General features: G+C 41.4%; 1 protein-coding gene and 3 non-coding genes across 4 annotated transcripts; 2 read left to right on the top strand and 2 right to left on the bottom strand.

Annotated features, from left to right (window-relative positions):
- Positions 1-896: 896 nt before the first annotated feature.
- Trnar-ucu lies at positions 897-969 on the bottom strand. Its single transcript has one exon. It is a non-coding gene; the product is annotated as a tRNA-Arg (tRNA).
- Positions 970-3,086: 2,117 nt separating this feature from the next.
- On the top strand, positions 3,087-3,159 carry Trnar-ucu. Its single transcript has one exon. It is a non-coding gene; the product is annotated as a tRNA-Arg (tRNA).
- A 1,234-nt stretch (positions 3,160-4,393) lies between these two features.
- On the top strand, positions 4,394-4,466 carry Trnar-ucu. Its single transcript has one exon. It is a non-coding gene; the product is annotated as a tRNA-Arg (tRNA).
- Positions 4,467-22,325: 17,859 nt separating this feature from the next.
- Positions 22,326-24,822, bottom strand: LOC115210691 (ubiquitin-conjugating enzyme E2 A). The gene is made up of 2 exons (XM_029779372.2): positions 24,526-24,822; positions 22,326-24,151 (listed from the first exon to the last, which is right to left on the bottom strand). Exon 2 carries the CDS (start codon positions 23,922-23,924, stop codon positions 23,442-23,444), a length of 483 nt encoding a protein of 160 aa, XP_029635232.1. The 5' UTR covers positions 23,925-24,151; positions 24,526-24,822; the 3' UTR covers positions 22,326-23,441.
- Positions 24,823-25,116: the final 294 nt, after the last annotated feature.

Raw genomic sequence — 25,116 nt, 5'->3', positions numbered from 1 at the left:
ATTTCTTACTAAATGTATATCTTTATATAAATTTCAGTGATGTTCCTCTGTCCGTTATGTTTTTATGTTCGTTAACTCCTCCTAGACCGTTAGTGCAAGGACAACGAAACTCAAACCAGCAACTGCCCTAATTCCAGGGAATGTCCTAAGGGGTGGGAGGGGGCTATATTTTTAAGGGTCACATAATTGGGGTCAAACTGACCTCCCCCATGGCATTGGTGACCAAATCGGAGCAATGACAATGAATTTCATACCATGAACTTCCAGGGAGTATCGTAAAGAGGTTCGATTTCTGAAAGGCCGCTTAAAAGGGGCTCCACTGACCCCGTCTCTATTTTTTCTACACATTTGCAGAAATAAATTTCATTACACAAGGGTAGTGAGGCCGAATGCCTCAAAGGTTTCTCCGAATGCCTCAAAGCCTTGAGGCTGCCCTTTCGGACGGCACTCCAGCTAGCTCCGGCGGAGAAACCTTTGAGGCATTCGGCCTCACTACCCTTGTGTAATGAAATTTATTTCTGCAAATGTGTAGAAAAAATAGAGACGGGGTCAGTGGAGCCCCTTTTAAGCGGCCTTTCAGAAATCGAACCTCTTTACGATACTCCCTGGAAGTTCATGGTATGAAATTCATTGTCATTGCTCCGATTTGGTCACCAATGCCATGGGGGAGGTCAGTTTGACCCCAATTATGTGACCCTTAAAAATATAGCCCCCTCCCACCCCTTAGGACATTCCCTGGAATTAGGGCAGTTGCTGGTTTGAGTTTCGTTGTCCTTGCACTAACGGTCTAGGAGGAGTTAACGAACATAAAAACATAACGGACAGAGGAACATCATTGAAATTTATATAAAGATAGTAAAAAATAAAAATATAGTAAGAAATAAAAAAAATATACCCATCCCTGGTGGGATTCGAACCCACGGCCTCTGGATTAGAAGTCCAGCGCGCTATCCGCTGCGCTACAGGGACACTACAGGTAAGAACTTCTAAAATGACAGATTGTTTTAAATAATTTCTTTTGTTTATATATATATATATATATGTCAGTGAACAGGTCGCGGATTTTAGCGACGAAAATATTTTGACAAATTAAACTTAAATGTTGAAGTGAATCGAACGGCTTTTGTGTGTTTCTTAAATGGCTTATAAACACCTTCCACGCTGCAATTGTTTTCGTTTCAGCACACGATCTCAGATCAAATTACTTGCTATGCGAGTACATCTCCGTAATATATATATATATATATATATATATATATATATATATATATATATATATATATATGTATGTATGTATGTGTGTGTGTGTATATGTTTGTGTGTCTGTGTTTATCCCGCCAACATCGCTTGACAACCGATGTTGGTGTGTTTGCTGTTCGGCAAAAGAGACAGATAGAATAAGTACTAGGCTTACAAGGAATAAGTTCTTGATCGACTAAAATGCGATGCTCCAGCACGGCCGCAGTCAAAATGACTGAAACAAGTAAAAGAGACTATTCTTTATTAAAATGAAGGTATAATAATAAACCTAAACTGCGTAACTCGGTATAATAGAAAATAACACAATGACGCTCCAACCATGACAATGTATCCTTTATATCCTATACATTGAAAGAAAAGTCCTGTTGTTGTCATCGTTGTCTCTGTCCACTACACCACCCGGGTTACAGTGTGTCTCCGTCAGCTGATAGTTCCTTGACCCTTTATAAATGTCTATTACAGAATATAATTTCTAGCCACCTTTGTAGGCAGACTCTGTTACGATGTATGAATACCAAAACTAGTACCCATTTCTTCACAGAGGGTACTTTCGATCTTCCTGCCTCTCGGGTATGTGTCCAGTACACTCCCATTGTGCCACTCGGCTCGACGAGCGATTAAGCAATAACATGTTTTTTCTTTTATTGTCTGTTCTAGGTTACATTAATTTTGCATTGAACAGCGTCAATTGTACAAAAATTTTTAATAACAACACGATGCATTCTGCAGCTCTTGAGAAGTTAATTTACTTCCTGAAGGACGACATTTTAATCTGCTCATACTCCGAGAGTAACATTTGCAAACTACACGTTCTTCAATCGCCATTTTCAGACCAGCCTGAAGCAAATCAATTCTTCAAATATTTACCCAACACCTCACAGCAAACGATTTTACTCGTATATATTCCATTGAAATTATATAAACGTATCGCTTAATATACATACAATTTATATAATAATAATATATCTATATATCGTTTAATATATATACGATTTATATAAAATATGTAACGCTAGATGCACTAACTCAGAAGATGGTTAACTTGAGGCTATGGCAGACGACACTAGCCCGAGATGTCCAGAAATGGGATCGAATAGGTCAACATGTTACAAAACAAAATCCTGGACCATTTTATCATGTCTGACCCATTCTCTGCACTCATCTCGTCTTCAAAAAGTTATTCAAAAATTTCTCATTTTTCAATGAAGGCTTTACTGCAATTCACTGTTAGAAATAGTAGCTAAATATCCCGAAAATTATACACTCTCATCTTTAAAATAAGAGAATACATTACATGAGAAATATGCTGTATATATTAGACAAGAGAAGCACGGTTGGAATAACTTTGATCAGTGGTCTGCTCGGTCAAGACTGACCGAGTATTTAAAAGAAAACAACCATTGTAGTCTCTTCTTTAAATACCCAATCCTTCTTCCATGCAATTACTTCCCCCTACAACCATCTAATATCAATGGATTCCTACTCAGTAGCAGTTGTTAAACAATACTAATTTAGACCGTCAATTATCTAATCTCATAAATCACCCCCTACCCTCATCCTTCATTCTAAGACGTTTTAAGAATGCTCTGGCGATGGGTGGCGGCAGTAATTTAAGAACATAAGCTCTCTAATTACAGCTGGAACTGGTTCCCCGCACCTTTAAAAGCTCCATCAGAAAGCGTAATGAGAGAGAAGCCATTAGTAAGGTGTAAGAAAGTGTATAATCACAGATCTCACATTGACATGTCTTAAATACAAGAAGAGGACTTGGAAAAAACCCACTTACAACAATCTATATATTGGTTTTAGAATCAAGCATTAGTGCAGTCCCTGTAGCGCAGCGGATAGCGCGCTGGACTTCTAATCCAGAGGCCGTGGGTTCGAGTCCCACCAGGGATGATTTTTTTTTTTTTACCCCCTTCATAAAACTTCAATTTATCGGAACTTATCCAACCTTGAAATGGTTTAGCAGAAAATCTTTAACAGATAAAGAACCGGTGGTGACCATTTTCTTACATCTATTCCTTTACGCCTTTCAAGAAATCTGATTCACATCCTCCACGCCTTCGTTGCCAACAAAACTCGGAGGCAGCCACAGACGAATCCGAAACGCACCTATTTTCTTCATTATCTTAACGACTGTCAAATTAATCATCAGGAAAGTAAAGCACCGAATTTTGAGTTCAGTCTTACTGAACGGCTTCTTAAACAAGTATTTCCTACTCCAGCATATCCAAAATATTGTGAATGAAATTTGATGAATGGTAACTTTATGACGGAGGAATAGTTCTTGTTTTGGGGTGGTCAACTCACTAGCGTAGCTAGCGGAGAACGGAGGGGCGGTCCGCCCAGGACGGCACTGATATGGGGACGGTACTATTTTGGGGGTCAACTGTAGGCAATATCTATTTCCTGTGGGGGCCCGGCACGACAGAGTGAAGGGCTGTCCCGAGCGGCACACACTCTAGCTATGCTAGTGGGTCAACTTGTTTGATTGTCCAGTTTAACGCCACCCCTTGGTACTCTGTGGTCAGTATTCACTCAGTGGTTACCCAGTTCAACTACATCTCTCTCTCAATCTCTCCTTCTCTCTCTCTCTCTCTCTCTCTCACACACACACACACATCTTTAGGATTAGGACATTTTTCTCAGACCGTTCTCTGATCCCTTAACCACAGAGTTTGCACTCCATGGTCCTAGCCCCTCAGCACCGTCTCCAACCCAACCCCACAACCTAACATTCTATAAGGAATCTATGCCCGCTGTCTTTGTCTCTTTAATGAAATTCGGGTCAGATGTGGACGCATGCGCCGTTGCAGCGCGTTGCTGCATTCATCGTTCCCCAATATATTCCTGTGTCCTCCCGGGAAACCCATCCAGTAGGGTCCTAGTCAGTCCTCATCTCCATGGGATACCTCCTCATCAGCTTTAACCATGTGGTATGCCACATGGTTCATGGAACTATTTTAAAATCTTTACAAAGTCGAACAGAAAGTAAAGTCGTTGTTAGATAATAGCAATCTTATATAGAATGTACTCACTGACCTCACCTTGATAAATTACAAATAAAAGCAGACGACAAGATTATATTTAAAACAATCTGTATTTCATTTTGATGTCAATTGCCGTTAGTGTCCCTGTAGCGCAGTGGATAGCGCGCTGGACTTCTAATCCAGAGGCCGTGGGTTCGAATCCCACCAGGGATGTCAGGAAGCAAATTTTATTTCTTAAAAATTTCATTCATATCTTCCTTTTTGATATTTTTTCTCTTCAAATCCTTGTTGCAACGCAGTTGTTTTCTATAAATTTGACCCTCCACCACACACACACACACACGCTCCAGCCCATTTATTTTCTTGTCATATTTGAAATAGGAATTCCTTTCTTTGTTCAAGGGCACATCAGGATCTCATATAAAAACCTCTCTCCCGGTCCACTCTGTCATTATTGTCCATAATGCTTCTTTGTACATCTTTTTCTCACCCATTTTTACATTTACACCCCCCCCCCCTCAGCTCTTAATGTCTCTATCCCAGTGGCAACAACTGATTGGTCTTGGAATGGAGTCGATAGATATTTTAATTAGTACCAACACCATTTGGACTGTAACCAATTTCAGCCAATAAAAATCTTGGGTCCAGACATGATTGTATGACTAAAATGTACACTTCGCATTTTGCGAGGTTTCGTGTTCAAACTCATTACGCGGCACTTCGGGCAAATATCTTCTACCATATCCTAAAGTTTCGCAATATGAATTTCAAGAGACCGATAGTGTCTGGAGGCGTGTCGGAGGAACGATTTCCTGTCGTGGGCGAGGAAGATGTAATTCCTCGCTTGGTTTAATACCATCATCACCTCCTCTTTTCATACCTTTAGCAGGCTGCACTCTCTGGCAAACTTTTATACAACGTCTTTGATCTGGGAATAATTTCCTCCTCTGTCTCTCTCTGTCTGTCTGTCTCTCTCTCTCTCTCTCTCTCTCTCTCTCTCTCTCTCTCTCTCTCTCTCTCTCTCTCTCTCTCTCTCTCTCTCTCTCTCCCTCTCTCTCTCTCTGTAATCTTTTAATAAACTTTGCAACGCTCTTTCAGAAATAAATCTCAAAACTGTTTCCTCGGCTAAATTAGTCAAAATTATATTCAAAGCTATCTGAAATGGTTTTATCAGCAAACCACGTGACTTAACTCCAGCTAGCTCCACTCACTTGGCAATTGGTGCAGTTATAATGAACAAAAGTTTAGTCGTTGCCTTGATGGGAGCTCATAGAACGGAAGCATCAATAACTTTTCAGTAATATAACGACTAGAGACGAAAGATAACTCGTACAAAAAATTTAAGAGTTACCTCCCTTAGAAACAAACTAATTCGTGATTAATTTATTGTTATTGGTATTGCTGCTGAGCGTAGCAAGATGGGAGAAGTCCGAAACGTGGTCCTTTGCTATTCGTAAGACCCGCAGAAGAGAAAGCAGGTCAACCTCCGACACCGAGAGCATCGACGGATGGATGAATGCGCATCCAGGCTCAGCGGTTGCGTAGGAAGTCCGGGAACAAGAAACAGGAAGGAAGAGGGAGAGAAAGTTGGAGCGAAAGAGTACAACAGAGGTCGCCACCACCCCCTGCCGGAGCCTCGTGGAGCTTTAGGTGTTTTCGCTCAATAAACACACACAACGCCCGGTCTGGGAATCGAAGCCGCGAATCCGCTGCCCTACCATTGGGCCATTGCGCCTCCGCTGCTTCTGCTGCTGCAGTCCTATGTGTAAACCCTGGTCAAACGCTGACTCGCTTCAGAAAAGGAGTCGCTACATGATTGACCTAAGGAAATATCTAACTATCGATGCTAAATCTCCTTTTCTCTCTCTCCCTATGACCATTGGCCATCTTTCTTCTAATTTGTGTTTCTTTCTCTCCGTTGTAGCTAGATCAAGGAAGACGTGTTTTTGTCTATCTCCTGTCCAAGCTTGATTTACGCGTTCGCCACCACAACCTCATTTAGGCTTAGCAGCCCTTCTTGTTTGTTTTCACTGTCCTGTTTTTGTTAACAATTTTGACTCACCGCAAAATCCCAAATTTTATTCAATTTGCTTTGCGGGAGCAACTGTTTTATTGAAAGCGTATATTGTTGTTAAATGCTCGAAATACGAGAATAGAAAAACAGTCAACGACTGATGATGGGTCGTTCTTTGTGTTATTTGTTTTGTTTTCCAGTTGTGTCTTTCGTTTTCTAGGGTTCTTTACATTCTGAGTTCAAACCCTGCCGAGCTCAACTTTGCCTTCAATCTTTTTTATCTTTTGGGTTCGTTCATCTCTTTACGTTCTTTGTTCAAATTCTGCCGAGGTCAACTTTACCTTTCATCCATTCGGGGTTGGTAGAATGTGATAACTAATAGATTAGCCCCTCCCCTCAAAACTGCTGGAATTCAACCAAAATCCAAATCATTATTTATTAGTTTATTTCCATTTGTCATCTTTCTATAATCCTCAGAGTAACTCTCCGTGGCTATTTTTTTGCGTACATTTACCGCCATGCACCCCATCACCCTTGGGCCAGTGGAGTAGTAGATTCGGTTGAACAACGGCGGGAATCTTAGATTAAGGTTACATCAAATCCTGCTTCACATCAATATAATTTTCCATTTTCTAAAATTGTACTGCGAGACAAAAACGGTTTTATCTAAAATTTTCTCTTGATTTACCTTACAAATCACCGACATCAGCTGCAACAGCAGTGGAGGCGCAATGGCCCAATGGTTAGGGCAGCGGACTCGTAGTCGGAGGATCGCGGTTTCGATTCCCAGACCGGGTGTTGTGTGTGTTTATTGAGCGAAAACACCTCAAGCTCCACGAGGCTCCGGCAGGGAGTGGTGGCGACCCCTGTTGAACTCTTTCGCTCCAACTTTCTCTCGCTCTTCCTTCCTGTTTCTTGTCCCGACTTCCTACGCAACCGCTGAGCCTGGATGCGCATTCATCCATCCGTCGACGCTCTCGGTGCCGGGGGTTGACCTGCTTTCTCTTCTGCGCGTCTTACGAATAGCAAAGGACCACGTTTCAAACTTCTCCCATCTTGCGAGCTCTGGGACGAAGACCGTCCGCTCAACAGCAACAGCAGCAGCTGATCTGCTTTAAAGTCTAATGTATTACTTTGCAAGTTAGACATGTCCTGTTGATTGGATGGACATACGTTAAGTGTTTAGGTTTCGTCACGAACCGTAACACATTCGTGGAATCATGAATGGTCCTTGGACCTGTTAGAAATAGCATCGATATCTGTTTGAAACCATACGAGGAAGTCCCCCATAAGAAAAGAACACATTAGATAAGATGGTCACAGCCGGATTGTTTTTGCCATTCATCTGTCGATCACTGAAATTAAAGACTTATAAAGGCGTCAATCACTATAGTTGCGTTAGATATGCAGGGGAGGTAACTCTATGTAGCGTAAGTGGGAGTTACCTCCCTTAAAAACAAAGTAATTTGAATTAATTTTGCGTTTTCAATGATACAGGAATGTTAGGAATGAGTGCGCGCGTGCGTGTGTGTAAGTGTGTAAAACTGCGTATCTTTGCGTTTGTCTCTCCACCCATTACTTGGTTTGTTGGCAACCCAAAAGGAAGCTAAAAGAATAATCCTATAGATGGATAAGTTGTGGAGCCATCTAATGTGACTCTACTTAAAAGGCTGCATTCTCATTTGACACAAACATGGTATAAAGAAATAGATGGAACTAGGTGGTAACTTTAAGTGTCTGTAATTATTATGGATTAATTAACTGCCTTCATTTGCATTGTTCTGTTAATTGTGGTGTGCTTCACTTTATGGTGAGGTCTTTTATGGATCCACTGTAATCAAATATGTATGCATATGGATGGTGGAGAGTTTGTACCCTCATCATTACATGAGCATTGTCTTCCATTCCCAGTCTTGTGTGAAAGCATGTCCTGCAAAGGGAAATATTATCTTGCTTGAAAACAGGTGACAATTGGGGACGGGAGGGGTGTTTCATCATCATCGTTTAGCGTCCGCTTTCATGCTAGCATGGGTTGGACGATTTGACTGGGGACTGGCGAACTAGATGGCTGCACCAGGCTCCAATCTGATCGGGCAGAGTTTCTACAGCTGGATGCCCTTCCTAACGCCAACCACTCTGAGAGTGTTTGACTATGGAAAATCTGTATCAACAAATTTCATTTGACCCATGCAAGCATGGAAAAGTGCGCATTAAAATGATGATGATAGTCTCTATAAGTATGTGCGTGAGTGTTTGTATGGTAAGGGTTAGTGACAGGAAGGGTATCCAACTGTAAAACAAAGCTTTAATGGCATATTCTTTGAAAGCCATGTCAGCCTGGAAAAACAAGAGTGAAAAACGGATTTCTTTTCTTGCAAGTCGTTCCCCACAGACATTTAAGATGCATCACCATATCAGCTGATCTAACCAGTCTTGGGGAATCCGGTACCTTCCTGCTAACCAAAACTGTTGCCAACTCTTACCTGTTTCAACACAAAGGCATATTTCTCTATGACCAGACATATTCTCATAGAATATAGAGAATATCACTGCTTTTATGACAGTGACACTTGCTTACAACTACCACATGTTGCCAAGATAGAGAAACACAAATATGCACATGTTCACACACATACCTAAATAGATCATGGGTTTCTTTCAGTTTCCATCTCTGAAATCCACTTGCAAGGCTTTGGTCAGCCCAGAGCTATAGAAGAAGACACTTGCCCAAGGTCCCATGCAATGATATACTTTTCTTTTTTTATTTCTTTTGTTTCAGTCATTTGACTGCGGCCATGCTGGAGCACTACCCTTTGTCAAGCATTCGACTTCAACTCAGAATGCCAAGTAAAGATGACAAAACATTCAATGTGTCTCTTCCACAGTTCTAACAATATCTATTTTCATTTTCTATATTCCATGACTTTGATGTTAAAAAATAATTATAATGAAATTATTGTATACAGTGCTCAGGTGCACCACAACTTAAAAGTGCACATAAAGCATATGCAGTAATGTACAAATGCCTGAAAAGTGAACAGTGTATGAGTCAGATACATGCTTGCGTGTGTATGGAGGGGAGAAAATCAGGTGTAGTGTTGGCAAATCTCAGGAAGCATGGAAGTTTTGAAGGATGCAGTGCTCCGACAACTAACAACTGATGCTGGCAGTTTGTTCCATACTTCAGCAACTCTTAGCGTGAAAAATGTTTCCGAAAGTCATCGGAGCTGTGCTGTTTTCTGATTTTGTAAACATGTCCACGAGTGTTAGACAGGTGGAGTTTGAAAAGGAGCTCAGAGTTATTGTTAGTAAGATGGTTAATAATTTTATGGGTGTCTGCCAAGTCAGCTGCCAGACGTCAAAGTTTCAATGTGTCCATGCCCAGGGAAGTAAGGCGTTATCTGTGTTTGTTTTTTCAAATTGTGAGTTCTGTCTTTGAAATATGAAAGTAAGCTGGAGATTACAGGGAACTAATGGGGGTCTGTGTTGGACAATTTGTAGGTTTTATTAGTTGTTAAAAATGAAAAATATTTGGTTTCCCATGAAGAAGAGTTAAAGTTTAATATCTCTAGCAGTATCCTTTATGAGTACATCAGAAAACATCTCCATTCCATATAAGATCTGCCCAAAATAGCGGACTTTACTTCTTCCTTCTATATTAGACTTTCAAACAGTTTAATGTTTGTATCAAGACATGATGAACCTCTCTCACACTCCATGAAGCAGTTTTGTCTTTGACAACATCTGTTGCTACATTCCAGTGGAGCCAACATTCCAAGCTTCCATTTCAAATGGAACCTAGTATTAGACAGGCTGAAACATATAGTCTGTTGGTTCAACAAGTAATGGAAGATCCTGGACCATTTTTGTCAGCATCCCAACCTTTCAATGATGTTGTTTGGTGGTACAGGGTGGCAAGCTGTCAGAATTGTTAGCATGCCAGGTGAAATGCTTAGCGGTATTTCGTCTGCCGCTACGTTCTGAGTTCAAATTCCGCCGAGGTCGACTTTGCCTTTCATCCTATCAGGGTCGATTAAATAAGTACCAGTTACGCACTGGGTTCGATATAATCGACTTAATCCATTTGTCTGTCCTCTCTGTGTTTAGCCCCTTGTGGGTGGTAAAGAAATAGGTACAGGGCCCAGGGCCCAGCACTGATTAAGCAGGTGTATGAAACACACAGACAAACAAGTCTGATTCTCAGCTATCATGGTAAATCATTGCCCCATGTAAGATCACCACCACCACCTCCTGGTGAAGGCATGTTTCTGGGTGGTTAGGGTGTTGCACTCACAATGACCAGACCATAGGTTCGATCCCTGCACAAGGCAGCATGCTGTGCTCTTGAGTAAAACATTTCTTTTCACGTTGGTAGTGCTTGGTGGGGGTGGGGGAACTGACATCTCAAAAGAATAAACTTAATATTTCCTCTGCATATCATAAAAAAAAGATCAACTAAAAGGCTCGGAAAACTCTCACCAGCAATGAGAAACAGGGGTCAGAGAGTTGCCACCTGAGTAGGGAAAAGGCATCATCTACCAGTAGAAGAAAGTCACCAATAAATGGTGCACTGCCTCCATATTACCCCCACCACCACCACCACCTGGCCCTTACCTGCCTCCAGCTCAAAAGATAACTTCCTTCTTCTCACCAGTGTTGGAGCTCCTTAAAAGGGTCAAGGGCATGTCCCTCCATCCTCTGATGATGATACCCTTTGAAATATCTATAAAACCATCAAAAGCGTATTTGTTTTTGTGCTTTTTGATTTATTATTAGTGTTGTTTAATATGTTTTGCAAAAATTGCTGTTTCTTTTGCGATATCATCAGAAAAAGGTAACTAAAATTCATTAAAATGACAGATCTATAGGACTTTCAACGAGGTCAAATTGTTGGTGCTCATATGGCAGGTGCTAGCATAACGAAAACAGCCAAAAATGTTTGGTGTATCAAGAGGTACTGTCTCAAAAGTAATGAAAGCCTTTGAGAAAGAGGGAAAAACTTCCTCGTCGAAACAAAACTCCGGAAGAAAACCAAAACTTTCAGATAGGGACCGTCAGACTCTCATGCAAATTGTTAGAAAGGATCACAGAAAGACAGCTCCCAAAATTACTGCAGAGCTCAATGACTACCTCAGGAACCCAGTTTCCACAAAAACTGTTCTCTGGGAGCTGCACAAGGCCGGATTTCACGGGAGGGTTACAATCAGAAAACCACTACTTTCAAAAACAAACGTCGCAAAGCATTTAGAGTTGAGTAAAATCCTACAGAATTGGTCCCTAGAGCAGTGGAAGAAATTATTTTCTCGGATGTGTCATCCTTAAACTTATTTCTGACCACTGGCCAAGTATACGTGAGGAGACAGCCAAAAGAAGCATTTGACCCAGACTGCCTTCTTCCTACTGTTAAACATGGAGTAGAATCTGTAATGACCTGGTGGGGGGGGGCTATATCTTGGAACTCCACCAGCCCAATGGGTTCCCTTCGTAGCAGAATTAATAGTCAAGACTATTTACTCTTTTACTTGTTTCAGTCATTAGACTGTGGCCATGCTGGAGCACCGCCTTTAGTCGAGCAAATTGACCCCAGGACTTATTTTTTGTAAGCCTAGTACATATTCTATCGGTCTCTTTCACCGAACCGCTAAGTTACGGGGACGCAAACACACCAGCATCGGTTGTCAAGTGATGTTGGGGGGACAAACACAGACACACAAACATATATATATATATATATATATATATATACACATATATACAACGGGCTTCTTTCAGTTTCCATCTACCAAATCCACTCACAAGGCTTTGGTTGGCTCGAGGCTATAGTAGAAAATACTTGCCCAAGGTGTCATGAACCCGGAACCATGTGGTTGGTAAGCAAGCTACTTACCACACAGCCACTCCTGCGCCTATTTAAGCATTTTATTTGATCAAATTCATCCTATGGTTGCAGAACTGTTTCCGGAGGGAAACGCAGTCTTTCAGGATTTGACCCTCTGCAAAATCCCAAATTTTACCTAATTTGTTTTGCGGAAGCAACTTCTTTTTTCGAAGGTGTATCTTGTCGTGACTTGCTCGAAATACGGATTAGAAAAACAGCCGACAACTGATGAAGGGTCGGGGTTTTTTTGTGTTGTTTGTCTTGCTTTCCATTTGTTTCTTTTGTTGTTTGCAAAAAAAAGTTCATATTCCATGTCCTCGTACTTCATATTTTTCGTTGTTTGCGTTTTATGACGGCATGTGCCCACATATGCATATGTATATACGTATACATGTATGTATACGTATGTATATATACATATATAAATGATTTATATTATATATATGTATGTATGTATGTATATCATCATCGTTTAACGTTCGCTTTCCATATTGGCATGGGTTGGATGATTTGACTGAGGACTGGCGAAGCAGGTGACTGCACACCAGGCTCCAATCTGATCTGGCAAAGTTTCTACAGCTAGATGCCCTTCCTAATGCTAGTCACTCCAAGAGTGTAGTGGGTGCTTTTATGTGCCACCAGCACAAGGGCCAATCAGGCAGTACTCGCAACGGCCACGCTCAAATGGTATTTTTTATGTGTCACCTACACAGAAGCCAGTCCAGCGGCACTGGCAATGACCTCGCTCGAATGTTTTTTTCAAGTGCTACCAACACAAGTTCCACAACACAAGTGCTTTTTACATGCCACTGGCACGGAAGCCAGTCAACCACTCTGGCAACGCTCATGCTCGGATGGTGCTCTTAGCATTCCACTAGCACAGATGCCAGTCATCGAATTTGATTTCGATTTCACTTGCCTCAACAGGTCTTCGCAAGCAGAGGCCATGAGGTTATGGTCTCATTTGATTTGCGGGGTCTTCTCAAGCACAGCATATTTCCAAAAGTCTCGGTCACTAGTCATTGCCTCGGTGAGGCCTAATGTTCGAAGGTTGTGCTTCACCATTTCATCCCAGGTCTTTTTGGGTCTACCTCTTCCACAGGTTCCTTCAACCACTAGGGTGTAGCACTTTTTCACACAACTATCCTCATCCATTCTCGCCACATGACCATACCAGCACAGTTGTCTCTCTTGCACACTACATCTGATGCTTCTTAGGTCCAACTTTTCTCTCAAGGTACTTACACTCTGTCGAGTATGCACAATGACATTACACATCCATCAGATCATACTGGCTTCATTCCTTGCGAGCTTACACATGTCCTCAGCAGTCACGGCCTATGTTTCACTGCCATATAACTCAGTCGGTAGAGCATCAGACTTTAAAAGCACACACACATACATACATACATATATGTTGAAAGAGAGAGAGAGAGAGAGAAAACTTGGGCATAAGAGGGATTAGATGTAGTGTACAAGACTGCAATGGTTTGCTCATGTGACACCTATGAATAAGGACAGAAGCTTAAACAAGTGAATGGAGCTTCTGGAAGAGGGAGGCCCAGAAAGACATGAGATGAAAGCTGATCTGAGAATGTGGGACCTTACAGAGATGACAAAAGACAAGATGACTGGTATTCTGCTGCACTCGAGAAGACCTGCCCACCACAGCAGAATTGGTATCCTAAAACCACCTCGAGTGATGCAGGAATTGCTTGTACATGTGGGACCCTGCCCCATCTCCACTCTCTCTCTGCTCTGTCAAGCATTTCCCCAACATTGCATCCCCTAACAGTCACCATTTCTCAATACATGGCACTACTCGGCTGCTGTAATCATCTGAGAGCAAAATAGACAAGTACCGCATCCCCTACCTTTCTATCCATCCCTACAACCATTTCCATCTCATTATCTCTCCTGTTCACTTTTCCCTCAATCTCCTCCTTTCTGGGCCTTCAGCCATTGCTTTCTCTCTCTCTCTCTCCTCTGTTGTGTTCCATTCTTAACACCTCTCTTATGATACACTCATTCTCAATGCCCTCACATACCTACCATTGCCCCTCACCAGCACCAATGAGCAGCCTGTATTCGCTCACCATCTCTTGCTAGTCACCCCTTCCCCATCTCTAACCACCTCCCCCTCACACTCTTATGAAACATCTATTACCCCTGCCCCACTTCTATTCAGGGTATGTCCTGACATAGCTCCACCACATCAATCTCTTTCCATCTTTCTCTCTCTTTTCTCTCCAGCTGAGGTAGCCATGTTATCTCTATATATATAAAATTCTTGTCTCTCTGTCTGTTCCCTAGGCATTCTCAAACACTTCCACCAAATCAGTAGTTACAAAAGAGAAAATGTCTTTATTCCAAAACAACCTCATACATACAGATGTTCTATTTGAATTTAAGAGGCTTCAGTTTCCAGTCAAATTAAGTTTTTGGTATTTCAGTTAACAAAGCCAGTCGCCTCGCCCCGACTGGCTTCTGTGCCTGTGGCACATAAAAAGCACCATCCGAACGTGGTCGATGCCAGCGCTGCTTTGACTGGCTCCCATGCCGGTGGCACATAAAAAGCACCATCCAATCATGGTCAATGCCGGCCCCCTCTGGCCCCTGTGCTGGTGGCACCTAAAAAGCACCCACTATACTCTCGGAGTGGTTGGTGTTAGGAAGGGCATCCAGCTGTAGAAACATTACCAGATCAGACTGGAGTCAGGTGAAGCCTCCTGGCTTTCCAGAACTCAGTCAAACCATCCAACCTATCCCAGCGTGGAAAACGGATGTTAAACAATGATGATGACGAAATCTCAGAGTCAATCCCACGAGGCAGTTGGACTTGATCTCTCTACTACAGGCTTCTCCCAAGGCCAACTCCATGTTGGTTGCTTACAAGTTGGAAGCAACAATTCATTCATTTGGACACCAACAAAAAATTACACAATGAATATTGTTTACCCAGAGGTGCTTCAAGATTGACAGATTTTCACTTCTAAATTCTATTACCATTACAATCTGGATATTTTTTTAAAATAAAATATAGATATTTTGAAATATGAGGAAAAAAATGTATCTTCAACAGCAATAACCTGGGCAACTCCAAAACAAAAAAAAAAAAAAAAATGGAACCTGGCACGGTCCTTTGGTTGGTTTTGAGCTCTGGTCAAATCATCCAACACAATCCAGCATAGAAATCAGACAGTAAATTATATATATATATATTCATTTACATGTTTCAGTCATTTGACTGCAGCCATGCCACCTTAAAAGGTTTTAGTTGAAGAATTCGACCCCAGGACTTAGTCTTTGTAAGTCTAATACTTATTCTATCGGTCCCTTTTGCCAAACTGCTCAGTCACAGGGATGTAAGCACACAAACATCGGTTGTCGAGCAATGGTGGGAGGACAAAGACAGACACATAAATATATATATACACAACAGGTTTCTGTCAGTTTCCATCAAACAAATCCAGTCACAAGATTTTGGTTGGCCCAGGGCTGTAGTACAAAACACTTGCCCAAAGTACCAAGAGTGGGACTGAACCTGGAACCATGTGGTTGGGAAGCAAGCTTCTTATCACACAGCTATACCTGCACCTACATATTAAGTAAAAAAAAAAAGGCCCCTTCTTTGGTCATGAATGACCATGGGATTGGATCTTGAAAGTTGCCCTCTTGAGGCACAAGTCCAGGCAAGGTTGTTTATGGAAGGCCAGCAGTCACCCATGCATATTAGCTTACCCTCTCCACACCACTGATGTTATCCAAGGGAAAGACAAAGGAGCGGATACAGCTTGGCACCAGTGACGTTGCAACTCATTTCCAGAGCTGAGTGAACTGGAGCAACATGAAATAAAGTGTCTTGCTCAAAAACACAACATACAGCCCAGTCCAGGAATTGAACTCACTACCTCATGATTGTGAGCACAATACTCTAACCACTGAGCCATGCGCCTTCACGTATATATATATATATATATATATATATATGCCAGCCCATGCCAGTGCTAATGCCATGTAAAAAGTACTGTCCACTCTGTAATGTAGTTGGTGTTATGAAGGGCATCCAGCTGCAGAATCCATGTCAAAACAGACAGTGGAGCTTGGTTCTGGCTTGCCAGCTCCTGTCAAACCATCCAACCCGAACCAGCATGGAAGGCAAATGTTAAATGATGATGATGATGATGTAGGATACTCATGGTTGCGTAACTGGGATACCATTAGTCAAAGAACTCTATACATAGTGGGAAGTATTACAGTCAAAGGTAAACCTTAACTATTTCGGTCGTTCATATAGTTTCTATAGATTAGACAGAAAAACCGAACTCACAGTCAAGATATTCCAAACAAAATATAATTAAACAGCCATGCTACATGGCAGTGAGAGATGGGCTGTCACTACAGAGGACATGTGAAGGCTTGAAACAAAGGAAGACAGCATGCTCTACTGGATGGACAATGTCCGCGTGCATGCATGACAGAGTGTAAATGTGTTTTAAGAGAAAAATCAGATGTAGCGTCCAAGAGTGAAGACTGCACAGGTATGATCATATGATGCATATAGATGAGAACAGATGCATTAAGAAGTTCCAATCTCTAATTGTGGAGGGAACCTGTGGAAGAGGTAGACCCATGAAGACATGGGATGACATGGTGAGAAAGGATCTTCAGACACTGGGCCTCACAGAGGAGGTGAGAAGAGATGGAGAGTCCTGGCAGTTTGCTTAAGAAGACACACCCAGCTAAATGAAATTGAGGCTATCCAAACATCCCGGCATGTCCTCTGCATCCCTTTCTCAGCTGAGCGATCCTAGTGTTACAGGCTCATGGGTGCTGATGCTCAGTAATAGCACCTTTACCAATGCCATGTAAAAGCATCAAGTACTCTCTATAAAGGTGCTGGCATTAGGAAGGGCATCCAGCCATAGAAACCATGCCAAAACAGACAACTGGAGCCCGAGCAGCTCTGGTCAACACCTATTAAACCATCCAACCCATGCCAGCATGGAAAAGGGACATTAAATGATGAGGATGTAATCAAATGTGTTCCAGGAGTGCACAAGAAATATAGTGGTATTGTAGACATGGTGACAGCAAATAAAAACTTTGTATACAGCAGATGTATAAGAAGAGCTTGGAGTCAAAGAAGCCAGGGTCTAAAGAAGTTAATAGTTTCTGTTACCATGGCAGCAGAATTACAAATGGAAGAGGGTGATGTTTAACCCTTTAGTGTTTAAACCGGCCATATCTGGCCCAGATATTCTACTTGTTTTATATTCAAACTGGCCCTATCTAGCCTCTCACACCTAACTTACATTGACATTCTAAAAATAAACAATCACATCATTGAAACCTCAAAGCTATTAGACAATGCATGATTAATTCAAAACAATTTGAGTGAAAAAATATTACATTTAACAGTAATCAGAACACTAAAGGGTTAAATATAGTAGCCAGAATAAGGACAGGATGGGTGAAGTTAGGGAACTATTACCTCAACTGGTAACAAAGAGATTCTCTCTTCCGGCAAAGGGTAGATTGTACAATGCTTGTGCATGAACTGCGACAAGACATGGCTATGGCATGGAGAGGATGTTTAAAAGTTGGAGAGACACAAAGCAAGCATTCTCTGATGGATGTGTGATGTTAAGTGTGTATATATGAGAGACAGATGAGTTGAGGTGAAAACTGAATAAGATGTAGTAAGAGAGATGGCTACATTGGTATAGATATTAACATATACTGGTGCCTGGTGCAGCCGCTAGCTTTCCAGACCTCAGTCAGTGGAGGCGCAATGATCCAGTGGTTAGGGCAGCGGATTCGTGGTCAGAGGATTGCGGTTTCAATTCCCAGACCGGGCGTTGTGTGTTTATTGAGCGAAAACACCTAAAGCTCCACGAGGCTCCGGCAGGGGGTGTTGGCGACCCCTGTTGTACTCTTTCACCCCAACTTTCTCTCACTCTTCTTGTTTCTTGTCCCCGACTTCCTACGCAACCGCTGAGCCTGGATGCACATTCATCCATCCATCGATGCTCTCGGTGTCGGGGGTTGACCTACTTTCTCTTCTGCGGGTCTTACGAATAGCAAAGGACCACGTTTCGGACTTCTCCCATCTTGCGAGCTCTGGGACGAAAACCGTTCGCTCAACAGCAACAGACCGCAGTCAAACTGTCCAACCCATGCCAGCATGGAAAACAGATGATGATGATGATGATATATATATATTGTAAGAGGTGGATAAAGAATTGGCAGGAGATCCACGTGGAAGGAAACAGAAGAAGACATTTACAGAAATGGTAACAATTGATTTTAGGTGGCTGAACCTCGCAAAGTAATGTAACAAGTAGTTGGTGAGGGAGGATCTGTCAAACCCATTGAAGCATGGAAAAGTGATGATGGTGGTATAGAGATCTTTAAAAGTATGTGTGTGTAGTGAAGGTGCATGGCCCAGCGGTTAGGCATGTTGCACTCACGACCACCAGACCATGGGTTCGATTCCCAGACCATGTGGCACATTGTGTTCTCGAGCAAAACACTTCATCTCACTTTGCTCCAGTCCACTCAGCTGTAAAGCGGTCACTCTATGATGGCCTTGCCTCCTGACCGAGGGGCAATGTTGGCTTGCTCGCCTAACCCAGCTGTAGAGTTGCATCACTCAAATGCTAAAATGACACAAAGTGCACTGCGACCAGTGATGTATAACAATATCCTATAGTCTGATCAATCACATGACACACACACACACACATTTTCTATTCATTTTTAACAGCGGAACTCAAAATTAGATGAAGCTATAAATAATATTGAGTAAATACCGAGTTTAAAAACGAAATCCTTTCGGAGAAAAAAAAGTGACAGCTGCCAGTTGGACTTGAACTCACATCTTCAGTGCACACGAGACACCATTATTTCCCTACTTTAAATTCCCTCATTAAAAACAAATTATTTCACTTAGGTGCTGCTCTGGCATGTGATCTACAAAAGGAGATTTAGGTTACTTTTCAATTTCTAGAACCCCATTAAGATATTGGCAAAAGGATTTTACGATGTAGTCAGCAATGAGACGAAGGCAGTTGCATTTCTACAAGAAATCAGCACTAAATTCACATCATTTCTTAAAAAAAAGACAGCTGCCAATTTAAAGGTAGATCACTTTAGGTTACTTTTTACGTTATCATCATCATCGTTTAACATCCGTTTTCCGTGCTAGCACGGGTTGGACGGTTCGACCGGGGTCTGGGAAGCCAGGAGGCTGCACCAGGCTCCAGTCTGATCTGGCAGTGTTTCTACAGCTGGATGCCCTTCCTAACGCCAACCACTCCGTGAGTGAAGTGGCTGCTTTTTACGTGCCAAGAGAGGCTGGCAGTGGCCATGATCAGTTGGTGATCTTTACGAGCCACCGGCACAGAAGCCAGTCAAGGCGGCACTGGCATCGCCCACGTTCAGATGGTGCTTTTTACGTGCCACCGGCACAGGTATCGGAACTACGGATTTTGTTATTTAAACCAGGAAAAAGCAATTTCCCTTGAAGATCACACACTAAAGCAGCACCTTCACTTCTCTATTCTTACAACATAAACAATGCCAGTTCTATCTGAAGTCCAAGAATGGACCAGAATGTAAAACTAAAAGTATTACATTTATTCCTTAGTTGAGTGAGTTTCAACAATTCATGTTGATATATTTTTCCAGGAATAAAAACCTAAATGATCCAATAATAACGCAATAAATTACATGTGATCCATGCACATCAGACAAAATTCTACACCAATCACTATTCAACCTTGTCTTGAGATGTGCTGGGTTTACAAGTAAAATGTTGTGGTATCAGAAAACCAATCAAGCTGCCAGAATCATTAACAAATTGGGCAACATTTTATATGTCTTTACGTCCTGAGTTCAAATTGCACTGCAGATGACTTTTGAGGTTGATAAAACAAGTACCAGTTAGATACTGGGGGACAATGTAATCCACTAACCTCTCCCCCAGAATTGCAGGCTCTGCATCAAAATTAGAAACCAACATTACAAAGTCGTGTTTTAATTTATGACAAAATATATCAACCAGGTATCATTAAAACACATGTATCTAACATAACTGTAATAAATTCCATTCTTGGACTCCATGTGTGATACTCTGCAACAAATTTAGTATACTTGGAATTTTTCGTTCTGTATAAATGGTTTCTTTTAAAGAAAATTGTCCACTTGTAAATACTCTGTTAACCAATAGTTACAAGAGCACTGACAAAGGATCTAGTTTGGATTTAATAATCCCCTTCGATATGCTATAGATTTATGGATATTTACATACATATACCTTACCCCCAACAAGCCAAACTACATCTCTCCTCTTCTTCTTTTCCTGCACTATGTCTATCCCTCTCTTTCACCCCCCAAACCTGTCCTCACCACCCTGCTCATTGTATCATTGCTAACCTGTTGTCCCCCACCTCGTCTATATGCTCAGCTTTTACCTGTCACTGCATCCCCTATCCCCCACATTCTTTGCATTCATGTGAAGTCTCTACTCATGCACCTTAGCAATACCCCACCATTTATATTCCGACCCCATATCTTGAGAGTAGCCCTTCCATTTTGCCACCTCTTATCTCTCCCTGGCTCTTCTCTACTATCCTATTTATATTCTGAGCCCTGTTCCTTGTGAGCAAGCCCTGGCACTTTGCCACCATCTTCCTCCTGCTCTCTTCCTCTATCCCTCTGACTGGTTAACCATGTATCTCTTCTGTTACTGGCCTCAATCCTGATCACTCTTTATCTCTCTCTCTTACAGGATAACCATGCCTCTTCTCTACGGCAACACACCTGTTTCTCTCTCTCTCTCTCTGTCACACTCTAACCTTTCATCACCAGACACAAGAACCCCTCCTCCAATTGCCCCCACCCCTCTCAAAGGTTCTTTGTCTTGCAAATTACTTGGTGACCCTACCAGTGTGCTGATGCCATGTGAGAAGCATCCAGTCCACACAGTAAAGTGGCAGGCATTTGTAAAGGCATCCAGCTGTAAAAATAACCAAGCCAAAACTAACCTCACCACATAAAAAGCATTCAGTCCACTCTGGGGAGAGGTTGGTATTATGGAGGGCATCCAACCATAAAAACCATGCCAAAACGGACTGTCAAACCATCCAACCCATGCCAGCATGGAAAGCAGACATTAAATGATGATGATGACATATGTATATGCACACAGTATAAAGATACGAGCAACTAATGGTTCCATACACTGGAGATGTGGGTCTTTGCAGGTTTTTATCCTTGGGGACACAAGGCAGGTTATAAAAAACCTGCCTAGACCCAGGTCTCTAATGCAAGAACCTATTTATAGCTCACATCATTATACCGTGTACATTAAATGACGGCATTCCTTCGTTTTAACTCGACAAAACCATAACAAGACCTCAGTTGTTTCCATGTCAACTTGAGTGGAGGCACATGGACTAGCGGTTAGAGCAGCGGACTCACGGTCGAGGGATCGCGGGTTCGAATCTCAGACCGGGCGATGTGTGTGTTTATGATCGAAACACCTAAGCTCCATGTGGCTCCGGCAGAAGGTAATGGCGAACTTCTGCTGACTCTTTCGCCACAACTTTCTCTCACCCTTTCCTACTGCATCTTGCAGCCCACCTGCGACGGAGCAGCGTCCCGTCCAGGTGGGGAACCTATACGCCAAGGAAACTGGGAAACTGGCCCTTATGAGCCAGGGATGGCTCGAGAAGGAACAAACAATGTCAACTTGACAATTCCCTTTGGATATCTTCGTGACCTCCGTAATGCGTGTTCCGTCTTTATGTATTCATGTGTTGTGGAATTTAGATATAACGAAATTATGCCAGCAAAAAGCTTTGCATATTTGTTCTTACCTGCTTCATGTGGGTTATGTAAAATCCACAAATTTTCGGAGGTCACAACGTTATCCAAAGTGAATTGTCCAGTTGTCATGGAAACAACCGAGGTCTTGTTATGGTTTTGTCGAGTTAAAACGAAGGAATGCCTTAAATGACATTTCTCTCTCACTGAATGGAATACATTTTTTTTTTTGGTGATTTTACCTTAACAGAACAGTAAACTACACACACACACACGTGTGTGTAGATATTTAGACATGAGGAAGAGATGGTGAAGAAAATAAAACAAGAAATAAAAAAAAACAGCTGAGTTGCATTACTGGAATGAAAAACTGTAATTACTTTCCAATGAAACAAATACAGAAAAAGATTCTTTCTTGATATAAAGTTTTTCTTTGAGGTTTTGCAGTCTGTGGTGAGAGTAATACCTAGGTCAGAGTTTCATCTAACTCCTCGGGTTTTAGTGAGAGTATTGTCTAAATGAGCAAATCAGAGTTTATCTAACCCTTTGCTTTCAGATGAGACTATCGTCTAATTAAACACGGCTGACATAAACTCTACAGTCTGCTAGGAGCATTCTTGTCTGAGTACGTCCAAGCTGACCCTTACCCTTCAATTTGTGCCTAGAATATTGTCTAAAAATATCAGGGTCTATATTAACTGAATCAATAGTGAGAGTATTGACTAAATGTGGATGACTACGCTTAACTCCTCTGTCTTTGGTAAGTACTGTCTGTGAGTCTAAAACTCCTGTTAGAGAACGTACTGAACCGATCAGATCTGGGCTTAACTCCTCTACTTGTGGCAAGAGAATGGAGTGACCATTTAAAGGCTTATGTTCTTAGTTCGTCATCTATGGTATGAGGGCTGACTAATTGAGCAGGTTGCGGGCTATATAAATGTTGGAGATAACCAAGTGTTAGTGACAATAACAACAATAAAAGAGTGAAGAATCTAATCAAATACATTTACTTACTCACCACTCCCACATCCCACACACACCCAGTCATTTGACATAAAACCAACATATTGATGATGCAATTTAGAAGTGTAATAGATATGTTTCTGAAATAAATGCTGTGTGTATGTATGTGTGTGTGTGTGTGATAGTGTTGACTAAGTTTGTATGTTGGCAAGTTTTTTCATTTTGTAACAACCAGATTTTTTGGAACTTGAAAATTCAAAAATAAATGATAAGAGATGAAGTCTTCTTTTATTTTTTTTAAGAATTGTTTTCTTCGGATTTTTCTGTTTTCTTTTTGTATTTGTGCTTTTTTTTATGTTTTTTTTTTTTTTGTTACGTGGCAGGATTCAGAGAGAACGAACCCAAAAGTCAGTAGAGAGAGAATGAATTTATCTAACATTCAATGTTGGACAAGAATGCAACCAAGACACACAAGTGTTCATTATTAATATTATTATTATTATTATTCCGATGAAGTAGCTCCGTTGCCTTGGTAAATCCAGCTCTCTTCCACTATGGCCTTTACTCGTTTCTCGTACTCTCGTCGATTTTCCTGATAGAGTTGGGCGGCCAGGTTATTGGCAGGACTGTTTGGGTTGGGTTCGTCTAACAACGACTGGATAGAAGTCAGTATAGAAGACACATCGTATGTAGGACTCCATCGGTTCTGGAGAATGTCCAAGCAGATGCTACCGTCAGCATATATATTAGGGTGGAACATTTTAGAAGAGAAACGTACGGCCGGGGGTTTATTCGGGTATTCCTCTGTGAATTTGATGGTCAGTTTGAAGGTACCGTCCTCGAAGGGTGTGTCTGTCGGGCCGAAAATCACTGCATTCCACAACATGATGTTGTTATCGGTCGGTGCTCCGCTCACTCCGGCGGGTGGGTCGTCTTGCAGTCTCATAAAATCTCTCATTAAACGACGACGAGCAGGTGTAGACATTTTCTCGCAATATCAGGTAACCAATTACAGAAAGTTAAATAGTTTTTGGTGTTGCGAATATATATATATATATATATATTTTATTTTGTTTTGTTTGTTTTTTTTCGAGGGGGGAAACAGAAAAATAAAGGCCGTCGGTAAACGATAAAAAATATCCTTTCCAGTAAATTCCAAGTTTCCGGACGAGCGGAAGTTTTTCAGTTCTATTCTCCACACTCGGAAGAAAACTGCAAAATAAAAACAGAATATAAATCAGATTTATATATCTCTTTTTAAAGAAAAAAAAAATACTTCCTTTTATGAGGAAGATTTCTAATTTGTCCTCTCAATAAGAGAGCAGAGATAGAGAGAAAGAGAGACATGTAAATAGCTTCATATACATACATATACACACATACCTATATAGCCAGCAGATAATATGGAAAATACGATGTGTAATATAATAATATATATTTCTTTCTTGCCCACAAGGGGCTAAACACAGAGAGGAGAAACAAGGACAGGCAAAGAGATTAAGTCGATTACATCGACTCCAGTGCATAACTGGTACTTAATTTATCGACCCCGAAAGTAATATAATATAATAAATGATGTTGTATACCTAGACGGATGTTGCTTCAGCAAGACGGTGTTTTCGGGAGACACCACTTCCTTACTTTCAATCGATTCATCAATTCAATTTATGCCATTTCCGACAACTGTTCAGTGCTGATCCCCATAGAATACCAGTTGGTGTTTCTGCTGTATATATGTGGGTGTATAGAATTTGGTAAATCCTCTGGGTTGGTGCTGTCTTCGCTCTCTCTTTCTCTAAATAATGGAAATTAATAACTTTGTTCCTCAAAGTCAACAACAATGACGCCTGAGTGTCACTTCCGCTTTCGGATTTATTTATTTTCCATAAACAGGAAGTGACGAAACAGAACTCTTCGTGTTACACAGACAGCTATCACGTGACATTATGTATGGAAACCAATTTGAGTAATAAATAGTATTTTCTTGAATGATTTTGCTAAATTATTCTGTTGTTGACAACGATCTGGAGATATTGTATTCACCTCAATAGACGTCATTGATTGGTTGAAATTGCCGAAATGCAAGAAATTAAACAACAAATAGTTTACAAACTATAGAATTTTCTCAAGAAAGCCAAGAGAAAAAGATGTTTTATAAACACATTCTACCAGTATAC

Source organism: Octopus sinensis, linkage group LG4, assembly GCF_006345805.1.
Source record: "Octopus sinensis linkage group LG4, ASM634580v1, whole genome shotgun sequence".
In the NCBI taxonomy this organism is placed as follows: Eukaryota; Metazoa; Mollusca; class Cephalopoda; order Octopoda; family Octopodidae; genus Octopus; species Octopus sinensis.
The sequence above is the reverse complement of the archived record's forward strand: the minus strand, read 5'-3'. Positions and strand labels throughout refer to the sequence as shown.

Coding starts and splice junctions, on each gene's coding strand:
- LOC115210691 (XM_029779372.2), bottom strand. CDS start 23,924: ATGTCTACACCTGCTCGTCGTCGTTTAATGAGAGATTTTATGAGACTG.